At 41.0% G+C, this 21,773-nt stretch overlaps 2 protein-coding genes across 8 annotated transcripts in view; both read left to right on the top strand.

The window, feature by feature from the left end:
* EIF4G3 (eukaryotic translation initiation factor 4 gamma 3) overlaps positions 1-6,246 on the top strand; it is a 339,888-nt gene extending 333,642 nt beyond the window's left edge. For all 6 annotated transcript variants that reach the window (XM_044914402.1, XM_021684099.2, XM_044914405.1 and 3 more), the window contains 3 exons: positions 1,622-1,703; positions 3,577-3,723; positions 5,183-6,246. In XM_044914402.1, coding sequence (XP_044770337.1) covers positions 1,622-1,703; positions 3,577-3,723; positions 5,183-5,364 — 411 coding nt within the window. In that variant the 3' untranslated portion in view covers positions 5,365-6,246. The remainder of the gene's footprint in view (positions 1-1,621; positions 1,704-3,576; positions 3,724-5,182) is intronic.
* Positions 6,247-20,363: 14,117 nt separating this feature from the next.
* Positions 20,364-21,773, top strand: part of HP1BP3 (heterochromatin protein 1 binding protein 3) — a 36,990-nt gene continuing 35,580 nt past the window's right edge. For both annotated transcript variants that reach the window (XM_044914400.1, XM_021684095.1), the window contains exon 1: positions 20,364-20,478. The gene's annotated coding sequence lies outside the window, so the exon portion shown is untranslated. The remainder of the gene's footprint in view (positions 20,479-21,773) is intronic.

The raw sequence follows: 21,773 nt of genomic DNA, 5'->3' as shown, positions 1-21,773 counted from the left end.
TCTCAAATAAATAAATAAAATCTTTAAAAAAAAAAAAAGATTTTTGCTTAATCTGTAGTGTTCTCAACACTATTCTTCAGGTCTGTTCTATTCTTAAATATTAGAGTTACAATATTTAGCTTTATTTGGTAAAGCAATATGCAGTTTATTTCTTTATAAGAAACAGTCAAATGGTTTGGAAGTGGTGTTTATTATCTAATTCTTTTTAGCTAATTTGTTCATATTTTTTCAGAAGTATTTGGGAATTTCAGATGATACTCAGTACTTGAAATAGCTCTGTCAACCTATTTTTAAAGTATTGTTGAACCAAAAAGTAATGGTGTGTTTTTATTCTCTCATTTATTCTTCAAAAATAATTGTTCACACTTTGCGAAAGTAATTTCTGGGCCTAGACCAGTCTGGCTTCAGTCTAAATAAAGTTTGTTTGTTTACAAGGTGTAAACCAGCAACTGGCTATAACACATAAATCATCAAATCTTTTATATGTGGCTCTTGCCCCATCCTATCCCAATCCTCAGCTGTTAGCAGTAGCACCACATGTTTCTGTTCTTTTGGAAAAGATTGGTAATGAAACCTCTTACTGTAACACAGCCCACCATGTGCAGTGCTGCTGGTATCCTGCAGAGCTGGCCATCTGACTTGTTAACCCCTCTTAACTTGGCTCTCGCCAAGTGATGTATGAGGTTAGGTATTCAACAGAGAGGAGCAGCTAGTTAATCTGTGTCAGTTTTAAAATTCATAAACATTTAACTGATCTCCAAATATCTTTGAAATTCTTAGCTTTCTAACACAGAGGTTTATAATGACATCCTAAGTTTGTTCCTGGCCAATCATTTTAAGGCTGACCCAGTGGAAAATACTATGCTGTGCTATTAAAAGAAGCTGAGACAAGCATTAATTCCTTGAAACTGAGACAAGCATTAAAACTTTGAAAAGTATTTGAAATACCTTCCTAGAAAATGTCTCCTTTTGTTTGTGTTTTCCTTTTGCTATTCATCTGGCTTAGTATAGCGTTTTATGGCAAGATCTTTCTTTTTTTAAGAGGATAAGATCTTAAGAGAAACTAAGAAACAAATTTGAAGCCCATTTACTCTACTTAACATATCTCTAAGTACATTTTTTCTGCCATCCTTAGAAAAGAGTAATATTTTTCTCACCACCACCTGAAAGATTTGAGACAATGCTTGAGTTTAATCTCTCGTTCACATTAAAGTTAAGGTAGAAAAGCAATGTTAGCACATCTAAAAATTGTTGCACACTACTCAGAAAAGTAGTCTCTAAACACACTGGGGTGAGATCATCTTAATATGAGTTATTTATTGAGGAAGAAAAATGTTTTTAAATGGTTGTACTTCCATATGCACATACTGCGCAACACTGTATAATTGAGCAAAATATAAGCAGCAGTAAGCTCTCTGAAAACTAAATGCTGCTACCTAGAATATTTTCAGACAGAACTGGTGGTAGCCCAAGTATTTTCCAATGAATCAAGATTAATTTTTACAAGAATGTTGAATGTGACCCCATCTGTCCGTAATGCCAGATGAGGCCTGGTGTAAGAGAAATAATTTCTCTGATGTGCAAGGGTACTTTTAACTGTTCCATTTACTTTTGATTTCAGGCTAATCTAGATGAAAGCCAGATGAGTTCACCTACATTCCTTAGAGCTTTAATGACAGCCGTTTGTAAAGCAGCTATTATAGGTAAGTAACATTTCTGAACGCAGCTCTTAACATCTGAAATCCCCGGTATGTTAACTGCTGATGATATGGGTCTGAGTTTATATTGTCTTCAAAATTTGCCCTATGAAACTCATTTTCTTGTGCCAGTGGGTGCCATTTCTGTCTACAATGCCTAGCTATCTCAAGCAGGGGGATGATTAGCTGCTGTGCCCATAGAAAGCCCAGATCTGAGCAGCTACTGCATGCCTTGTGTTCTTCCAATTCAGGAGAAAGTGGGTACATGCCACTTGGGTTGTTTCCTTCTCTGTTGGATGTGGTTTTACGTTTACTTTTCACCTCCAGTATGCGAAGCCTCCTCCATCTTCCATTCAAGATTTATAATGAATGGGTTGAATATTCTTAACCTAGTATCAATGAAGGATTCGTCATTTCAACAGAAAAGCCATTTTATATAAAAACATATGAGGAAAGAAAACAATTGTTTCTTTTGCTTTATGTTGACCCTAGATGATGAGACAATGTCATTATTAATCACATAGATGGATAGGATTAGGGTTGGTAGAAACCCTAAGTATTTAACCTGCATATAGTATTCAACAATATTGAATGAGATCATCCACCTAGCCTCAGATAGAAATTCACATTTCTATCACTGCAGTAGGGAAAAAAGTCCCATCGGCTCAAAAGTTCAGAATTTCAGGTCTGTCATCATTTTAGAAGATAGGTTCAGAATTATATTTTAAGATTTTGTCAGATGAATGTTTTTTCAGTGTTAGGTCTTTAATGAGGTAAATAACAAGCTAATAGAAAGTCTTTATAAAAACATCTTAAGTCATTTCTAGTATCTATGGAACTGTAAGGCTGGTGTTTTTGGGTTTTTTGGAGTTCGTTTTTTTTTTTTAAAGATTTATTTATTTATTTTAGAGAGAGAGAGCAAGAGCGAGCGGTGGGGGGGAAGGGAGAGGGACACACTGAGCACAGAGCCCAATGCGGGGCTTGATCTCGTGACCCTTAGATCATGACCTGAGCTGAGATCAAGAGTTAAACAGTCAACTGACTGAGCCACCCAGGCGCCTCCTAAGACTGGTGTTTTAAAATCACACTTGTAGAGGTGCCTGGTGGCTCAGTCAGTTAAGTGTCCAGCTCTTGATTTCAGTTCAGGTCATGATCTCAGGGTTGTGAGATCAAACCCTGTGTTGAGCTCCTTGCTCAGCAGGGAGTCTGCTTGAGATTCTCTCTGTCCCTCTCCCTCTGCCCCTGCTCCCCACCCCGTGCTCCCTCATGCGCTCTCTCTCAAAGTAAATATTTTAAAAAATAAAATCACAGTTGGAAAGTATAAAAGTTGCTTTAAAAAAGAAGATTGTACCCCAGTGCTCACTTACAGAGGAGATAAAACCTTATGCTTCTTGGCATTGAGGATGAAATTTCCTCAACCTTTTTACTGTGCCTTTACCCCAGAAGGCCTAGATTGTATGTGTTGTTTGCCACTGTTAGAGTTGGTCCTCGCCCTCCTAGTAATAATAAAATGGTTCCGTTTTACCCTTCTGAAAAGATTAGCATGAACTATCACTTTAATTTCCTTTTTAATGTTTCTTTTATAGTTTGGAATGTCACAAAACCACTGTCCCTGTTTCATTATGATTAAAGATAAAGAATTGGGTGCACTCGTTTTGAGGGAACCCGGCACTCAAAATACATCCCCCCTCCATGTATTTTTATTATTTCAGAAAGAATATCCCATTAATAATTTCAGAATATCTTAGATTTCAAAATCTTTTCCTTGGACCCCCCCTTGCTTCTGCTTTCCTTGTAGTCACGTCTTATCAACTCAGAAAATTAAAAATGGCTGTGTTAACTCCTTAAATGTAACGCTTAGTTCTTGTATCACCCGTAGCTGACTGTTCTACCTTCCGAGTGGACACTGCTGTTATCAAGCAGAGAGTGCCGATCTTACTCAAGTACCTAGACTCGGATACAGAGAAGGAACTGCAAGCACTTTATGCACTACAAGCATCAATAGTAAAACTTGATCAACCTGCCAGTAAGTTTACCTCCTACAATTAACCCAACCAGTGGGTGAGATTTATCCAAGTCAGGACTTCAGAGATGCTTTGATGGGTTTTGAACAGCAAATAATAGAAGAATCACTACTAACAAAAACTCAGATAACCAACAACTTTAATAAACCTGGATTTTTTATGTACTTGACTTCTGTGAGAAAATGGTAATAATGTCAGAGCTGACATTGAAGTAGCTCTTTGGTACTTCCTTAGGTTTTATCTGTTGCTGGGCTTTCCTTCTTTGCTAGTGCTGATGAATCCCTCTAGGAGATAAAGGAAAAGATCGAAACAAATAATCCTCAGTTTGTAACTGATGAAACATCTAAGTCTGAATCAGAGAATTAACTGACTTTGTTTTCTCTTTCTCAAGACATTTGGAGGGTCATTTAACATCATGACTTCCTTTTTCTGTTCTTATAGGATGAGGACTCATTCACTTTTCACGAGATGAAATTGACGCTATATGCTCAGCCAGTCAAATTAAAGTGTCTCCCATAATGATCAGCTTTAATAATCCCTGGAGAGATGTTTAATTCTAGATTTACCATCAATAGAATTTTGGCCACTTGTTTCCATTTCCCCATAGGCTAACCAAGGTTTAGAGGATGAAAAGTGATTTCAATATTAGCTTAACTAATAAAATTACAAAGATAAAGCCAAAGAAAAAATTTAATATGACTCATTTTAAGCCTAATATTTATTATCAATTATTGTTTATTCTGTTGCGTCCCTCTGTTCATATGAATGGAGGCTGACTTTAAATGAACTTAAGAGCCCATAATGAAGGGATTAAAAATAAAGGTTTTTATTTTTAATAAAATTGGTAATAAAAATTACCAGCTTTTTCTCTTTTTTGAACAATAACATAAGCCAAGTTTCCACTGTGGAAGCAAAACAGAAAAATTTGCCCAGATTATCTGGGCATTGAAAAAAACAGGCTGTTGTTTCTCTGGACAAAATCCAGAAGAGATAGTTTTTACCCATATTTTCCATATAAATTATTACTCTTTCCAGTTTGAAAGCAACATTAGAAGGGGGGAAAGTACCTTCTGCCCTTTTCTTCCAAAATTTGTAAAAATTATATATTGTAAAATTTCAAACAATGGAGAATGTATAAAGAAGAAAGTAATTTGTGTATTTAATTTTTATAGTGTGTAGTTTGAGAACTATATAATATCAAACACCTCAGCACTATCAGAAAATAGTTCAAATTGAACAAAATAATAGCAATAAAAATAATTTAGATTGCTTAAATCTTTTTCCTGTTCTTGAGACAAGTTGTTTTTGCTATTATACTATAAAGAGGGAATATGATGAATTGTTATGGATATTCTTCTCTAGGGGAACTCATGTGCATTCATTCATTCATTCCTTGGAAATACAATCTCTCTATCACTACAGCGCCTCTAGAACTGATAGTATATTTTTACTTCCTTGCAGATTTGCTACGAATGTTTTTTGATTGCCTATACGATGAGGAGGTGATCTCCGAGGATGCCTTCTACAAATGGGAAAGCAGCAAGGACCCTGCAGAGCAGAATGGGAAGGGTGTGGCTCTGAAATCTGTCACTGCGTTCTTCACGTGGCTGCGGGAAGCCGAAGAGGAGTCTGAGGATAACTAAAGCTTCAAATACACAAAACGAAACAAAAGAAACAATTTAAGTATTTTTTTAAAAAGTTTCACGTCTTCGCCAATCACAGTGCAGCAAGGCCAATTCTCGCAGAAATCCCCACGTGTGCACGAGTGGGAGAGGGGAAAGAGAAAAAAGGTGATCATGGAGGAAAAAGGTACTGGAAAAAAGTAAACTTCAAACCTGAGGGCGGGAGCACTAAAACCAAAATACATGTATTATTTATAGAAAATATTTTCTGTTTTAATCTTTTCTTTTTAAACGAGGACTCATACTTTAAAAAAACACATCTGTTTAGCAAAAAAAAAAAAAAGTTGAGAACTTTTTAATTTATTTTAAGGACTGCAAATGCCAGTGTAATTTTTTAATTTGCAGTTTCTGTAAACAACTTGTATAATAGAAAAGCAGAGAAATAAATTTCCCTCCCCTGCAGATGCACCTCACGTTTGTTTTAAAGCATAGTAGTTAGTCCAGATTTAAGAAGGTTTGGGGTGAATAAGGTAAGAAAGATTTTTTTTTTTTTTTTTTGGCATCGAATCTTTCTGCCTGCCTCTCAGCTTGCTTCAGAAAATTAAAAAAAAAAAAATCACAATAGTAATCAACACATACATAACCTTGGAACAGAAGGAAATGCTGTGGACCAGAGAACTCCAAGAATTGTTTAAAAAATTTAAAAAACAAGTGCTACCCTGCGAAAAGTACTCTTAATACTTTTGAAATCTTTAGAGCAACTTTAAGGCTTGTAAATACATAGAACAAATATTTAAAAAAAGAAACAAAAAGAAATTGAGTCAATACTATTTCTTTTCACTTTCAAAATATAAAGAACAAAATAAAGACAAACATTGCAAGTTTAAAAGAAAGTAAAATGACTTCTCCTTTTGACAGCTGCTGCATGTGCGCCCATCTCTGGGAGGTGCTGTCTGGCTATTTGTTGTCTAATCCAAATCACTCCTGAGGGTGGGTGGGTGGGTGTGTGTGTGTGTGTAGGTGTGTGTGTGTGTAGGTGTGTGTGTGTGTGTGTGTGTAGGGGTGGGTGGGTGGGTGTAGGGGTGTGTGTGTATAGGTGTGTGTGTGTGTGTGTGTGTCTATTTGTTGTCTAATCCAAATCACTCCTGAGGGTGGGTGGGTAGGTGTGTGTGTGTGTGTGTCTATTTGTTGTCTAATCCAAATCACTCCTGAGGGTGGGTGGGTAGGGGTGTGTGTGTGTGTGTGTCTACAGTCAAAAAATGCAAGCTACTTTGTGGGTAGGGAGGAAACTTGTTATTTGGGTGGGAGAGCCCCTCGGGAAGTCCAGAGGAAGCTTCTTTCCAACTTCAGCTAGAAATGCATTCAGGATGGGGGCAGTGTTCCATTGTGTGTAGTAGGACTAGGGAAACTAATTCACTTTGAAAATACTACTACCACTAATTTTAAATCATCAATTACCTCTGATGCTTAAGAAACCCAAAGATGTCTTCTAAAGAATGAAAGAAACCAAAGCTAAATTATGCTTTTTAAAAGTGGGTATGGGATTTAACACCAAACCAATACCATGTGTGAAAATCACATTGTTCCCAACTTCAACTTCACCCAAGCCAGTCTGGTGAGTATAAAGCAAACTGTGTTTTAAGCCTGTTTCTCCTACTGATACTGGAACACTGTGCTTTTTTTGTTTTTAATTCTTCTGTGAAATTGCAGTCTCTACAGATGGTTTTCCATTTCAATTGTTTGTGGGCCATCCCCCTACAAAATGTATTTATGAAGAAAGCCAGGGCTGCTCCCAAATAAACAGTCTTTGTATTTTGTGTCTGGATACCCAAAGAGTTCTTATGGCTTCCATCTCTGAAGAAATATCCACATTAAGAGACTTGGCAAGACTTGTGAAGCACAAGAACAAAATTTTCCATAGCAATAAAATGTTTTTCTTCAGAGTGTAGTTGAACACAATACAGGATCCTGCTATGTGAACCCACAGAGACCATTCCACAGTGGTGGAAAGCTGTTCTCGAAGAACCAAGTCCTGGAAGTCTTATGACATGTGACAGCATCTGTCATAAAAAATGGGGCCTGAAAAGCTGTTTCAGAGTCTGGCTGTGGGCTGCTTGGAATCTCTCAGTCGGAAGAAGTAACATGATTCTATGATATACTGAATTTTAATAGCTGCCAGAAGCTAAGTATGGAGGATTCTGATCCAGGAATCTCCTGAATGATGTAGGTTTTTAGGTGTTGGCAGCACTCACGGGATGCAGGGGGTAGTTTGGGGAAAGCAGGATGGTGGCTGCCTCTTGGAAATCAGTGGATTTTGTTTGCAGGGCTCTGGCCTTCAGGTAGTAGTGAGGGCCTGTTCATCGGTATTTTAGATGTGGGTAAATGTCAGGAATGGAGGAAAGAGAATATTATTTTTGAAAAAAGATTCAAGAGTTGAAAATGCTTCTGTACAATAACAACTTACGTTTGAAATCTCACCTAAAACATGAAGTGTGATGAAGACTGAGAGACTACAGAGTAATATTTGGATATCTTACTGCTTTACACACAGAATTTTACTTATGGGGAGAAGGGTTGTTAGCTAATGGCAAAATATGAGCAAAGTGGGATAACTGATCCCTGCTAGTATCAACTGTACTGCAAAGCATCATCATGATTCCTTCCCTCTTCACAGTGCTCTTACTGGAAAGCAGGGTTTGGTGGTTTTTGGTTTAAAGTAATAGGTGACATGGCCAGCAATGACACGCCTTCACTCCTTCAAGCTTTCGCAGAAGCTCTTTCACCCATTTTAACTTTGGGAACGGTTCATTAAATTAAGTTTAGTTCATTAATTCAGGTGTTTTATGCCTGTATTCAAACCAATTAACTTATAGTTGTTCAGTAAGTTAAATGAGAATTTTCTTTTTCTAGCAAAAGAACATGATGCCAGTTTTCAAAATAGACTCATTTTAGATTCTTGCATAGATGAATAAGCCAGTTCACAGCTGCATCATAAACTTGATTCGTTCAACAAATATTTACTGAGCATCTACTGTGTACTAAGTGCAGGGAATATAATGGAATAAAACAGTCTCTCCTCTCATGGAGCTTATCTTCTTCGTGAAAAAAAAAAAAAACAAAAAAACAAAAAAAAACTAGAGGTTTACACATACTTCATCAACATCCTATCCCATTAGGAAATGTCTGCCCCTCATTACCCAGACAGATTTTTGGTTGGTTTTGGTCTTATTTTCATATTTCAAAATGCATTCTAGATGAGTTACAAGAATTATATCCAAAGACCATTTTCTCTGTCCTAGAACCACTCTCCAAACAAGTTACAATTCTGGGGGTTTTGACATAACTTTTTGTTTCAAATGACTCCATTCAAGTCAAATGGATTCTAAGGTAGAAAAAATGGGCTATTGGATCTAATTCTGTGTTTTCATTACTCAAGTTTTGTTCTTTACAAAAAAAAATGTGTAGGGATTCAGATGTTCCATTTTGACCATGCCATTAGCACTTATGAACTCCTATATTCCCCATTTTGTGGAGAGGAACATTTTGCATTGCTTTCTTTTTATTTGCATTGCTTTTTTCTTATTGAGACAATTCGTGTACTGTAAAATTCACCCTCTTAAGAGTATACAGTTCAGTGGTTTTAGTATATTCACAGTTGTGCAACCATCACCACTGTCTAATTTCAGAACATTTTTACCATGCGAGAAAGAAACCCCATGCCCTTTAGCAGTCTATCTTCATTCTCTACTCTCAGCCTCTGGGAACCACTAATCTACTTTTTGTTTCGATGGATTTGCTTATTCTGGACATTCCATATAACTGAAATCCTGCATTCCATTGCTTTTTCTTTTGACCTACAATCCAACATTTAGCAAATGTTCAAATCCCACAGGTGTTTGCAGTGTCAGGGACCTGACTGCAGGGGTTAGACCCAGATTTTCCCCTGCCTTTTGATGTAACTTTTTGTTCTCTGTCACTTATTTTCATATAATTGTCAGTATATTTACAACCATCAGCTAATTCTGAATAAGTTTTGTCACCCTGTGGACTTGATGTATATGACCTCAGATGGTTGACATCCTTTCACTGGCAGCTAGGGTCTGGTCTTTTTAACTTCTCATTTATTGCTACTTGAGTAGTTTCCCTTAGGATTGAAATTCCTGTGTGAATTAAAGGCTACTACAGTGTACTCTGTAAAAGTTAAGATGTAGTTTGGCTTGGAGTCAGGTTTTAGGTGTCCTCTTCATTTAGGCACATTTGCCTCAAATACTGTGTGACTATTTATTGAGCAGTTTAAGGCTGCTTACTTGTATGAGAATAAAATTGCTCAGTAAGGAATAAAAATGCCTTGAGACAGAACCTCTACCACCAGTTAGTCCCAGTTCATTAGTCTTATAGATCTCCTTCAGTCACCTTTAAGCTTGAGCTATAGGTCTACATATCCTCCAGTAGTTTAGGGAGAGAGACACCATGTCCTCACCAGCTTCAAATATTACATGTATCCCTAAGAGGGGGAAAATGATAATCTATTAGTGTTAGGACTACCAAAAAAAAAAGAAAGACATTGTTTTGTATTAACAAATCACAAAATGATTCACATACCAAATAAGCTACAGAGAATCATATGCCAATTTTTTTTTTTTTAAGATTTTATTTATTTGACAGAGAGAGACACAGCGAGAGTGGGAACACAAGCAGGGGGAGTGGGAGAGGGAGAAGCAGGCTTCCCGAGGAGCAGGGAGCCCAATGCGGGGCTCGATTCCAGGACCCTGGGATCATGACCTGAGCCGAAGGCAGACACTTAATGACTGAGCCACCCAGGCGTCCCCATATGCCAAATTTTTAAAATAAATGTTGTATTTTGAAATAATTTGACTTACAGAACAGTTTCAAATTTATACAGAGTTCCATATACCCCTCATTCAGTTACCACTATTACCATTACCATACAACATTTGTCGAAACTAAGAAACCAGCATTCGTATATTGCTAGTAACTAAACACCAGATTTTTTTTTTTTTTAAGTAAACTTTACGCCCAGCATGGGACTTGAATTCATGACCCTGAAATCAAGAGTCACATGTTCTACCAGCTGAGCCAGCCAGGTGTCCCAAACTCCAGTCTTTGAGTTTTCCTAATGCCCTTTTCCTAGTCCATGGTGCAATTCAGGATACCACATTGCATTTAGTCATCATGTACCCTTAGTGTCCTCTGGCCTTTGACAGTTTTTCAATCTTTCCTTTTTTGTCATGACCTTGACAGTTCTGAGAAGTACTAGTGAGGCATTTTGTAGACTGTCCTTCGATTTGGTTTTATCTAGTGTTCTTCTCATGACTAAACTGTAATTATGGGTTTGGGGTCAAAATACCATATAAGTGAAGTGCCCTTACCATATCAGGGGGTACATGATACCCATGACATCACTGGTGATGTTTAACCTTGACTACATGCTTGAGGTGGTGGTTAGAGTCTCCACTCTAAAGTTACTTTCCTTTTCTCCCTTTCTTTTTCTAGTCTATTTGGAAGATAGTGAGTCCAACCTACATTGGAGAAGGGAGGAGAGAATTAAGCTCTACTTCTTTCCTTGAGTGAGGAGTATCTAAAATTTGGAATCCTCCTGCAAGGAAGATTTGTCTCCTCTATCATTTATTTGGTCGTGTATGTGTGTAAATAAATATGCCACTACAGACTCATATATGTTTATTTTATACTTTGAGTGACAACCCAATAGAACATGATTTTGTTGCCCAGATTTCCAGCTTTGGCCTTGGGAGCTCTTTCAAGTTTGTTCATGTTTCCTTTTGACATTCCCTCAAACTTCTGCTTTTAGAGCACTTAACTTACTTTGTGACGTTATAAGATGCTACAGACATATCTTGTATTTTCCCTGACCTAGCCTTAGGATCAGCCATTTCTTCACGGAGCCTTGCTTTCCTTTAGAAAAATGTTAGACACCAAAATCTGACCACTGGGTGAGCTCATTACTCCTGGGGTGTGTCTGCATCTAGGTCTACCAGCATTTTAAATTCCATTTTTTACTGAAGATAAGATCTTGCCAGGTGAGTAAGCCACTTTCAAATGAACACTATGACTTGTAGAAAATATTGCTTCATTTTTTATATAACTCTGGTTGCCAAAAGACTCAACTGTATAGATATTCCAATCATTCTTTTCCTCATTCTACATAACAAGAAAAAAGATTGGAACTATCCCTTTATTTTCTTTCCCCATTAGCTAGCTAGCAATATTCGGTTTACCAAGGGACCATACAATGCAATATTAAAATGTCACCAGGGTGACTAGTTAAATAATAATGGAAATTGTTAGATAACCAGAAGTTAACTAACAATGTAAGTACTGCATATCAAAACTTGTGTGACGCTGCAACTAAAAGTTTTGGGTTTTTGTTGTTTTTTTTTTAAGATTTTATTTATTTGGGGCGCCTCGGTGGCTCAGTCATTAAGCGACTGCCTTCGGCTCAGGTCATGATCCCAGGGTCCTGGGATCGAGCCCCGCATTGGGCTCCCTGCTCAGCGGAAGCCTGCTTCTCCCTCTCGCACTCCCCCTGCTTGTGTTCCCTCTCTCGCTGTGTCTCTCTGTCAAATAAATAAAATCTTTAAAAAAAAAAAATTTTATTTGAGGGGCGCCTGGGTGGCTCAGTTGGTTAGGTAACTGCCTTCAGCTCAGGTCATGATCCTGGAGTCCCGGGATCAAGTCCCACATCAGGCTCCCTGCTCAGCGGGGGTCTGCTTCTCCCTCTGACTCTCTCCCCTCTCATGCCCTCTCTCTCATTCTTTCTCTCAAATAAATAAATAAAATCTTTAAAAAATAAATAAAACCCTAAAAAAAAGATTTTATTTGAGAGAGAGAGCGCGTTGGGGGTTGGGGAGGGAGACTGAGAATCTCAAGCAGACTCCACACTCAGCGGGGAGCTGGATCTCACGACCCTGAGATCATGACCTGAGCTGAAATCAAGTCAGATGCTTAATTGACTGAGCCTGCCAGGCACCCCTAAAATAGTATTTTGAAGTAAATGTAAATCTTAAATGCATTTATTAGGAGACATGAAAGAATTAAATTGGGCCATCAGAAGAACCACCTGGGGAAAAGAAATGTTATCAGGTGGGTATCAGGCGTCCCTATGGGAAGAAATTGTATGCTGTAGTCGAGAAGAGGTTCTGACTGCGGTTGGGGGATCTGTGCTCTAATGCTGGTGCTCTTTTCTAGTCACTTGACCACTCATGTGGGCTTCCTTGTCCTCCCTAGAAAGGGTTCACTCACACCAACCATATGAGGACATCCAGAATCACTGTTGACCAAGCTTAATAAAAGAAGTCTTGATGATAACAGGATATTAAACTTTTCAAAGAAGTTAAGAATATCAAGCTTCTCTAAACAAATTACCATCTAGCAGTTGAATTTGTACTACCAGTGATTTCCTTTCTGACTCTTCTGACTTATTTACCTCTTGTTGATAAATACAGGTCTTCTGGCCTGAGGCCCTAGGAAACTGCCCAAGCTCAAATAGCTCTCCTGCCTTAACTGCTTCCTAGAACATAGAATAATGGTACTCAGCATTGCTGCATGTTAGATTCATCTGAAGAGTTTTTTAAAATACAGGGGTGCCTGGGTGGCTCAATCCATTAAGCATCTGCCTTTGGCTCAGGTCATGATCCCAGGTCCTGGGATCGAGCCCCGCATCGGGCTCCCTGCTCTGCGGGAAGCCTGCTTCTCCCTCTCCCACTCCCCCTGCTTGTGTTCCTGCTCTCGCTATCTCTCTGTCAAATAAACAAAAATTAAAAAATAAAAAAAAATATTTTAAAAAAGTTTTTAAAAATACAAATCCTGGGGCCCCCCACCCCCCCACCCCACACCAGTTATTTCAGAATCTCCAAGGATAAGACCTGGGCATCATGTTTTAAGTTCCCCCAGGTGATCCTAATATGAGGCAGGATTAAGACCACTGTGGAATGATCTACCTGATTTATCTAGCGACTTAGAGATCAATATATATTTTCAAATATTTAAAAGATATTTTTAACTGCAGGGTGTTGGGGCACACAAATAAATGGCACATGTTTTGAAAACAGTGCTATGCGTGCATATAATGAGGACCTTCTGTAAACGGATTCAAGAATGCTTCCTGCAGGAAGAGAATTTTAAACTGAGAAAAATAGTTGGGGTGGTCAAGTAGAAGGGATCTTGAGTGCAAAGGCTCTGCGGTAGGAGGATGCGTGGTATATTTGAGAAATGAAGAAAGGGCAGATTTATGGTGAGAGTTCACTTTCACATGCAAAAGTGGAATTTAAACATGCCCATCACAAATTAATCCAGACAAATCCCTTCTGGACAAATGGGTGAAAGAACTTTCTGAAACTTGCCTTATACTCTCAATTTAGTAGAATTCCCTAGAGACCAAACTTAGTTGGTATTAAAGTTCTCAGCAAAAGGAATGGCAGTACTTTTAATAATTTCCAATCCCCAAATTGAGCCACACAGGGGATTGGAATAATTTCAGGCTCTTTGGAGTGAGCAGTTACATTTATATCTAAGATGAGAGTCATGCAAATTATGGGCCATAGACCAGCAGCATCAATATCACTTGGGAGCTCATTAGAAATGCAGATTTAGGGTCACTTGGCTGGCTCAGTCAGAACATGTGATTCTTGATCTCATGGTTAGGAGTTAAAGCTCTACCTCAGGTGTTGCGATTGCTTAAATAAATAAACTTTAAAAAAGAAATGCAGATTCATGGATCCCACCCTACTAAACCAAAACTGAATGAGTGAAAAGAGCCCAAGAAACTTAAAACTCTTCAGCTGATTCTTAGGAACACTGAAGTTTGAGAACCACTGCCTAGGAGTACTGCACATCCCTGCCATGGTTTATAAAGCTCTTCACCAAAAGCTAACTAAAAACAAGCACTCATTTAGGCTTTTGTTTGCTCACCTATATTACAAAAACAATAAGCTCTTCTTACATCACAGTATCAATGAGCCAATATATGTTAAAACACTTTGTAAGCTGTAGTTTGTTACGCATTCCAGGGTTTCCTCTAATTCAGCTCACCAGCCCTATGACCTCTATGAGGTGGTACTGCTTCCTTTCCATAGGTAGGGAACTGAACTGTCACAGAAGTCAGGTACCTAGGAAGTGTCAGAGCTGAGATTTGCACTTGGTTTTCTAGGAGGCACTTATTTCCAAAAATATGTTGCTCTCCACCAGAAGTCTTAATCCACACTGGGGGAAAGTGTGGATATACTTTGAAGAATTATAATTGGAAGAATAGGGGCTTTACTATAACTTTGAGTTGTTTAAACCTTTGGTTTATTCATCTGTAAAATAAGGATAACACTGTCTACCTCATAGCATTGTTGAGTATATTAACAAGAAGAGATCAGATCAGGCACTTAGCATTCTGCATGGAATACCTAGGGCACAGCCTACCTGTGTCCAATATTCCTTTTCTACCACATTCTACAACCTTAGTTGTATTCAGTCACATACAATTAAACTATACTATCTTCAGAACCATAGATCATGGTTTGCCTATCCACATTTCTTTAATACTCCCTGTACAGTTCAGATTTTTTTTCATTGTTTTGTTTTCCTTAGCATACACTATGAAGTCTCAGGCTTAGCCCTTGCTAAAAACCTGAGGGGTAGAAGCTTTTAGCTTCCTCTTTTCCTAGGATTTCATAAGGCATTGCAACAAGGACTAATGGTTAGTGTCCTTTGCAAGTTACACATTCCCCTATCTAGAATGAAAGAAGAATTTGACTAGTTTTTACTACAAAACCATAATGAACTTTTAAAAATGCTTATCCTGCAACATCCAACTCTGGCCTTGTTCCTACTGTAGGAGATGCCACCTACTTTGGATACAGAGACAACTATACCAAATAAGCTTGCCAGTTCATTAGACATGTATTCTAATTTTGTTTAAGTATCATAGACTCAACCAAGTAGACTATAAAGCAGAAACACAAAAGTTATGTTAAATTTGAACATCATCATGTAGGGTCTTTTTGGTCAAAATGTTTTATCTCTTGGAAGGAGCCAGGGGCATCACTGATAAATCAAAATATGAGTTTTAAAACTTGAAATAACAATCTTGAGTCTTGATATGTGTGGTTCTCAAGAATTAATGCCACTCTTTCTGAACTTTGGGTTGAAACTTTTACAGCCTTGCTGCAAGTATTTTAAGAATACTCAAAGCCAGGGGTGCCTGGATGGCTCAGTTGGTTAAGCATCTGATTCTTGGTTTTGGCTCAGGTCATGGTCTCAGGGTCACGGCATCAAGCCCCTTTTCAGGCTCCATGCCCAGCACGGAATCTGCTTGTCTCTCTCCCTTCCCCTCTGCCTTTCTCTCTCTCAAATAAAATCTTTAAAAAATAAATAATACTCAAATCCAGTATTTTTTGGTTTTCCTTTTTTGAGAAGATTCCATTCCCTTATCACCATGCAGTTTCACTTTTTTATAAAAGGAAAGGATCCTTTCCATCACCATCTTTTTAGAACTTTGTTTTTAAACAAATGGATCCAATTTCATAATTCTGAAATTTTTAAATTTCTGTTTTGACTCATGTTTTCCTTTAAATTACTGGGCTTCAGGGGTGCCTGGGTGGCATAGTTGGTTGGGCGTCTGAATCTTGGTTTCAGCTCAAGTCTTGATCTTAGGGTCGTGAGAGAGAATTTTGTGTTGGGCTTGCACTCATTGCAGAGTCTGCTTGGGTTTCTCTCGCCCTCTGCCCCTCCCCCCCCCAAAATAAATCTTAAAAAACATGAATTACTGGGTTTTACTGAATAAAAAATCTTCTCATTTAACGAAAGTTTCTCAAACTACCCCATAACCACAAAGAAAGGATGTCTTACGATAACCATTTTGCTGTGACTTCCCTGGTTTAAAAACAAAGTCCTACCTCCCACTAATGGTCAACCTCCCCCTATCAAGTGAACCAGAATAGTTGGTCACCCTGGGTGTCACTGATTTGATCTGACCCATAGCTATCTCTGGCCACTATAACAGGCCTGGTTCCCTTGCAGGCATTTTACTCCAAATCAGTTAAAGCAACAAAGTAGGAGTGGAGGGAGAAGAGTAGTACTGTTGACTTCAGATTATACAGTCAAAACAAAACTGGGTATGTTTTGCTTTTTAGTAAACCTGGCAAACAGAGTGTCTTTAGTCTGTTAAAGTGCAGTTGTCTTGCCTCTGGTGTTTGAAAGGGGAAAAGACAGTTCAACACATAGAGTTTCCACAACCTGACACGAAAACAAGCTTGAAAGTAAATCCTGTTTTCATTAAAGATGGTAGGATTAAGTACCTTACTTACCCTAGTTCTAGATTCTATTCCCCACTGAAGGATACCTGTAATAACATACCCAAATGTATTTGTTGCCTTGAGGACTGAACTGTAAGTCCATCCAATATGTCAGATACTTCAAACTAAAGGACAACTGTTACTTAAAACCCTTATCCTCAAAATAATAGTAAACTCTTGACACTAACGTTTTTCAGACCCCCTGAAGTACCTAGAAATGTTGACTCCAGTTGAACACCAAAGGGCAAGTGACATCTAGGATAGAGGTTCTCAAACTGAATGACTAAGTTAATCACTGACAACCAGCATTAAGAAAAAAAAAAAAATAGAACATGTGAGGGTGTTATTTTGTAAACCTATGCGGTTTTTATATAACTGGTTCACGATCTTTTATCCAAAACAATTGGGACCAGATATCTTTCAGATCCAGAATTTTTTATAGTTTAGAAAAAAGTTTTACAGTTCGATGACTGCTGGGCTGAATAAAATTATTGCCACGAGAGTAGAAGAAAGTGCAACATTGGTAGAGGAGGACCCAGGGTGATTGTCTCTACACCAGGGTAGTGGCCTTGGATAACCAGAAATAAGAAGAACACCATAGCGGGGGAGTTGGAGGAATAATATCTTTTCATCTCCTTTTTTTGCCCAATAGTGCAAATTGTTAATTCTCTTGCCATCTCTTTCCAAGCTGCACTAAATTGAGAGTCATTTCCAGTCTTTCTGGCTGGAAACCAGAAATGTCAAGTGACTCCCAGCCCTGCCAGGACCATACATTCTTAAGGGATCCAAGCCCTTGCCTAGCTTTTGGTTATCTGCATGAAATTGGAGTCTCTCAGCCTTGATTTGTGGGGATAATAAAGATCAGCCTTGCTAGGAACAGAAACCTCTCCCCACCAGTCAATAAAGAATTATTCCTCAAATCTCTCCTAATTAACGAGTGGAAAATGAGTAAAATAGGTAGACGTAACTTTCAGCGTTCAGCCCCTTGACTGCAATAGCATAGCTTTGCTCTGGAACACTCCTGGAAATCTGCAATTGTTTCAACTTCCGCTATGCTTATGCCCAAATCTCCAAAGCCATACATTTTTGCTTTTCTATACAAAACAAAACGTTTTAGCCTAACAGACTTAAGTATCACTTAGCTTTAAATTCGAGGGACAGGGGCGCCTGGGTGGCTCAGTCGTTAAGTGTCTGCCTTTGGCTCAGGTCATGATCCCAGGGTGCTGGGATCGAGCCCCACATCGGGCTCCCTGCTTGGTGGGGAGCCTGCTTCTCCCTCTCCCACTCCCTCTACTTGTGTTCCTTCTCTCGCTGTGTCTCTGTCAAATAACATCTTAAAAATAAATAAAAATTAAAAAATTGAGGGACTGTGAAAAACTATTGCACTGACAACAGGCCATCTGCAAATCTTGCTGTATGCTGAAAGTTTCAACACGGAACTGGCTTCTGAAAAAGTGGGTGTTTGTTGAAAACTAGAGATGATACAGTTGCATTGTGGGGAATTCTTAACACTTGCTTTTCTAGTTCACAAAACCCTACATTTCCTCGTGTTCCTGGGACTGTCAAGTCATTCCTGTATCCCAGGTGTTCCTGGGCAGAATTAAGTCATCACAGACAACAGCACGTTTACTACTTCTGTCTGCTAGAAGTTCCTCTTCTAATCAGATACCCAGAATTCTTACTCTTCTGATTCCTGACTGTGGAAGGGAAAAACAATGAATTCTCAATGATCAGTGAGACTTGTATGTTAGCTCTCATTGGCATTAGCACTTTAAAAGTGCTATAGAAGAGAGTGAAGCTTAAACCAAAGGAATGAATCTCTGGAATGTTGGAACTTCAAGGGCTCTAATCAGTGTAAGAGATCTCTGTGAGGACAGGGGTCTTCCAAGGCTCTGACGGTAATCTCCATACACTCCGTAAGAGCTCACCTGCTCCTAAACTTGCCAAGGTGTGTGTTCCTTCCAGTTCAAGTCAAACAGCCTTAAAAGCTTAATAGTACAAAATTCATTGTGTAACTCTGTTTAACAAGCACAACTGAATAATATTTTTACAGTATAGCTCAAAGCCAAGTGAGATAAGCTATAAAACCATACCCCAATGGAGTCTTAACTCAGAGGCCGCTAAGTGTAAAAATCAAAACTAGCCAGATGTTACATTTAACAGATGTATAATGCTTCAACCAATATATACGTACAGTAAAAAATTTAAAATCCCTTTGTAAGTAGAAAACTTAAAACTTCGGACTTCAGCAAGTGTAGCCTTAGCACATGGTTTGTGTGTCACACCCCTGAGAAAGAATTTTAAGGTTTTCCCTTCTTGGGTATACATGTTGTAAACAATAGAATAAAGGGTGGGGTGTGTGTGTGTGTGTGTGTGTGTGTGTGTGTGTTAAGCAAAAGTCTGGAGGAGAAATCTAGTTTGCTCTTAACTGGGTCAGTTTCTTGAATAAGATGGAGCTAAAGACGTTTTAGAGAAAAAGAACAAAGGTAAGATGTTTTAAGTATACGAATACATAAAAATGGAATTGAGTCAGTAAAAAGGGATACAAAGGATAGAAAGGTTGATAACAAAGGAATTGAGCAGGACAAAGAAATGGCGCAGAATGACTGAACCCCTTATAAACAGGTTGAATATGAAAACAGAGTGCCAGAGCATTGGTAATGCCATTAGTAGCATTGGTAATGCCATTAGTAAGCAGTTTTTGGTGGTGGTTAAATTTTATACAGCTCATTTTGCAACTGATGGAGTGAGTGGATGGCTATGACTGGGAAAGCTGGTGAGATAGTTAAAATGCTAATTATACAGCTCGAGGACTGGGCTAGCAAATACTTAAATGGTTTCATAATAAATCTTAAGAATTATTAGTACACGCATTTGAGTATCGGCCACATTGCTGTGAGCTTGGGGTAATTCTAGTGTTTATTATTTCCCTATATTCATTCCCGGCACTACCTCTACCCCACAAAACACCTAAATACATTGGCTCTGAAAAGTTACATTTTTCAACAGTATGTACATTGCCTAAGTCCGCTGATACCAAAATAATATGACAATTCAAAGGGAATTCCCTCTTTCCTGATGCCAGGGTTTACTTTTTGAGAATCCTTCTTGCGTATGCAGGTAGGAGGCCACGGAAGACCCTTTCATAGATTAGAAAAGCAACTTTTCCAGTTCTTATCCTGAGTCACTACTCTGCTCTGTACTGTCTGGATACCTAATAGGAACGAATGTGAAGTACCGAATTTACCGCTATCTGGTTGTTCAGTTCTTCCACGGTCATCAAAGAAAGGCAGTTTGCTCTTGTGCTGTGGCTAAATTGAGAAGCGGGAGACGCCAGCCCCTCTAAAGACAGACGTATCTCCAAAGCGGAGACCCGCTTAAGACCGGGGACCGAACTAGAGAGTAGCGAAAGGGAAGGGAGCGAAAAGCGTGCTCCTCCGAGGAAAACGAAACCGCACCCAAGCTAACGGGCACCACCGGGCAGTACCCGGGGAAAGCGTGGGCGGACGCACGGCCCCCTCCCGGGCGTCCTCCCGCCCCCGAGCGCCCTCTCACGTTGTCGCGCACCCGGCCGGGGAGGCAAGTCGCGCGCGTTCCCTCGGCTCCCGCGGGCTGGGGGTGCGATCGCAGTCGCGCGCGGGGGCGGGGCCGGCGCGGGAGTGCGCGCGCGCGCGGGGCCGCGGGCAGGGGGGCGGGGCGGCAGAGCTGGGCGGCTGGGCCTGGAGGACAGCGGCGGCGGCGACGACGAGCGGCAGAGGGAACGGCGCCGAGAGGCCGTGCGGAACGCGGGCGCCAGGAAGGGGGGAGCGCAGAGGTAACGCAGGACGGAACGGGCGGGCGGGGAGTGGGCGCGGGCTCGCTGGACTCCGAAGGCGAGTGGTCGAGGCCGCTCGCCCGGGGCGCCGACGCCGCTCCCAGAGTGGAGGGGGCGGGGCGCTCGGGTCCCCGGAGGTGGTGCCTTTTGTCTGCCTCTCCCGGCCGCTCCGCCCTCCCTCCCCTCTCCCCTGCGACCTAGCCCCCTGCCCCTCTCGTTGACGCCTCCTCCGGGGCCCTCTGGCGCGCGCGCTCCCGCCCTTGTTTTGTTTGGACTGAGGTGGGAGGAGGGGGTAGCTCTTCCCTGGTCCAGGGCCCTGCGTCCCAGCGCGCCTGCGCCAGCGTCCTCCCGCTGCGCTCCGATTGGCTGAGGCCTTGCGCATGCTCCCGAGGCCCGAGGCGGACCCCGCCGCCGCCCCCGCCCTCCCCTCCCCCCGCCGCCCCACTCCCTCAGCGGTTTTTGGAGCGGGTTCGAAAGATGCCGGCGGCGGTGACTGGCTGCGGCGGGCCCGCCCCCCCGGCTTCCCCGCCCCCGCCGCCGCCATTACGGAGCTCCCAGTGGTGAGTGCGCGGAGCGCTAGTGCTCGCGGTCCGCCGCTTCTTGTGTCGCGCGGGCGACCGCTGCCGGGGTCGTGGTGTCGGCCTCGGCCGCGTGCATCCCCGAGCGCGAGCCCCGCGTCCCGAGCTGCCGGCCGCGCGGAGCCCGCGCCGCAGCTCCTCGGTGTCCGCCGCCCCTGAGCCCTCCTGTCATCTGCCGCGCTGCCTTCCTCTTGGCCCCGCGCTGCCCCGCCTCTGCTCGCGCCCCGCACCGGCCGCTCCCTGCCTCTTTGTCTCGGCTGCGCTGTTCCCCGTGTGCCTCTCAGCGGTCTGGGCGGGCGTTTCCGAGCTGCTGCTGCTCCTGCTGCTCCTGCGATGCGGGCCTGAGCTTTTCGTTTTCCCGTCTGGCATGCCCAGAGCTTGTTACTCACCGCACCTTAGAAGGTGTGGTTTTAATTAAAAAAGTCGAACTCGTGAAATGAGCGTTTGCCAAGAGGTGGCAGTAGTGCTGAAGTGAGAGCCTCAGATCTGAGTTTTGATACCGAATTGGCCACTGTCTGTGCCCGAGGACGGGTCACTTAACCTTTTGGGGGCAGTATTCTCTCCTGCACGGAGGACTGGACAAGGTGAACTAGATTGCCCCTTCAGCGTACAAATTCTAAATTCTCTCTGTTGTTTATTATGCTTCCTGACTTTTCATTACACCGCAAAGTGAGAATCCAGTTAGAAATACGTCTAGGAATTCGCCTGGGACTTGTT

The sequence above is a fragment of the Neomonachus schauinslandi genome, chromosome 4, assembly GCF_002201575.2.
Source record: "Neomonachus schauinslandi chromosome 4, ASM220157v2, whole genome shotgun sequence".
NCBI classification, from domain to species: domain Eukaryota; kingdom Metazoa; phylum Chordata; class Mammalia; order Carnivora; family Phocidae; genus Neomonachus; species Neomonachus schauinslandi.
Note: the sequence above shows the minus strand (reverse complement) of the source record. Positions and strands in the feature narration are given on the sequence as shown.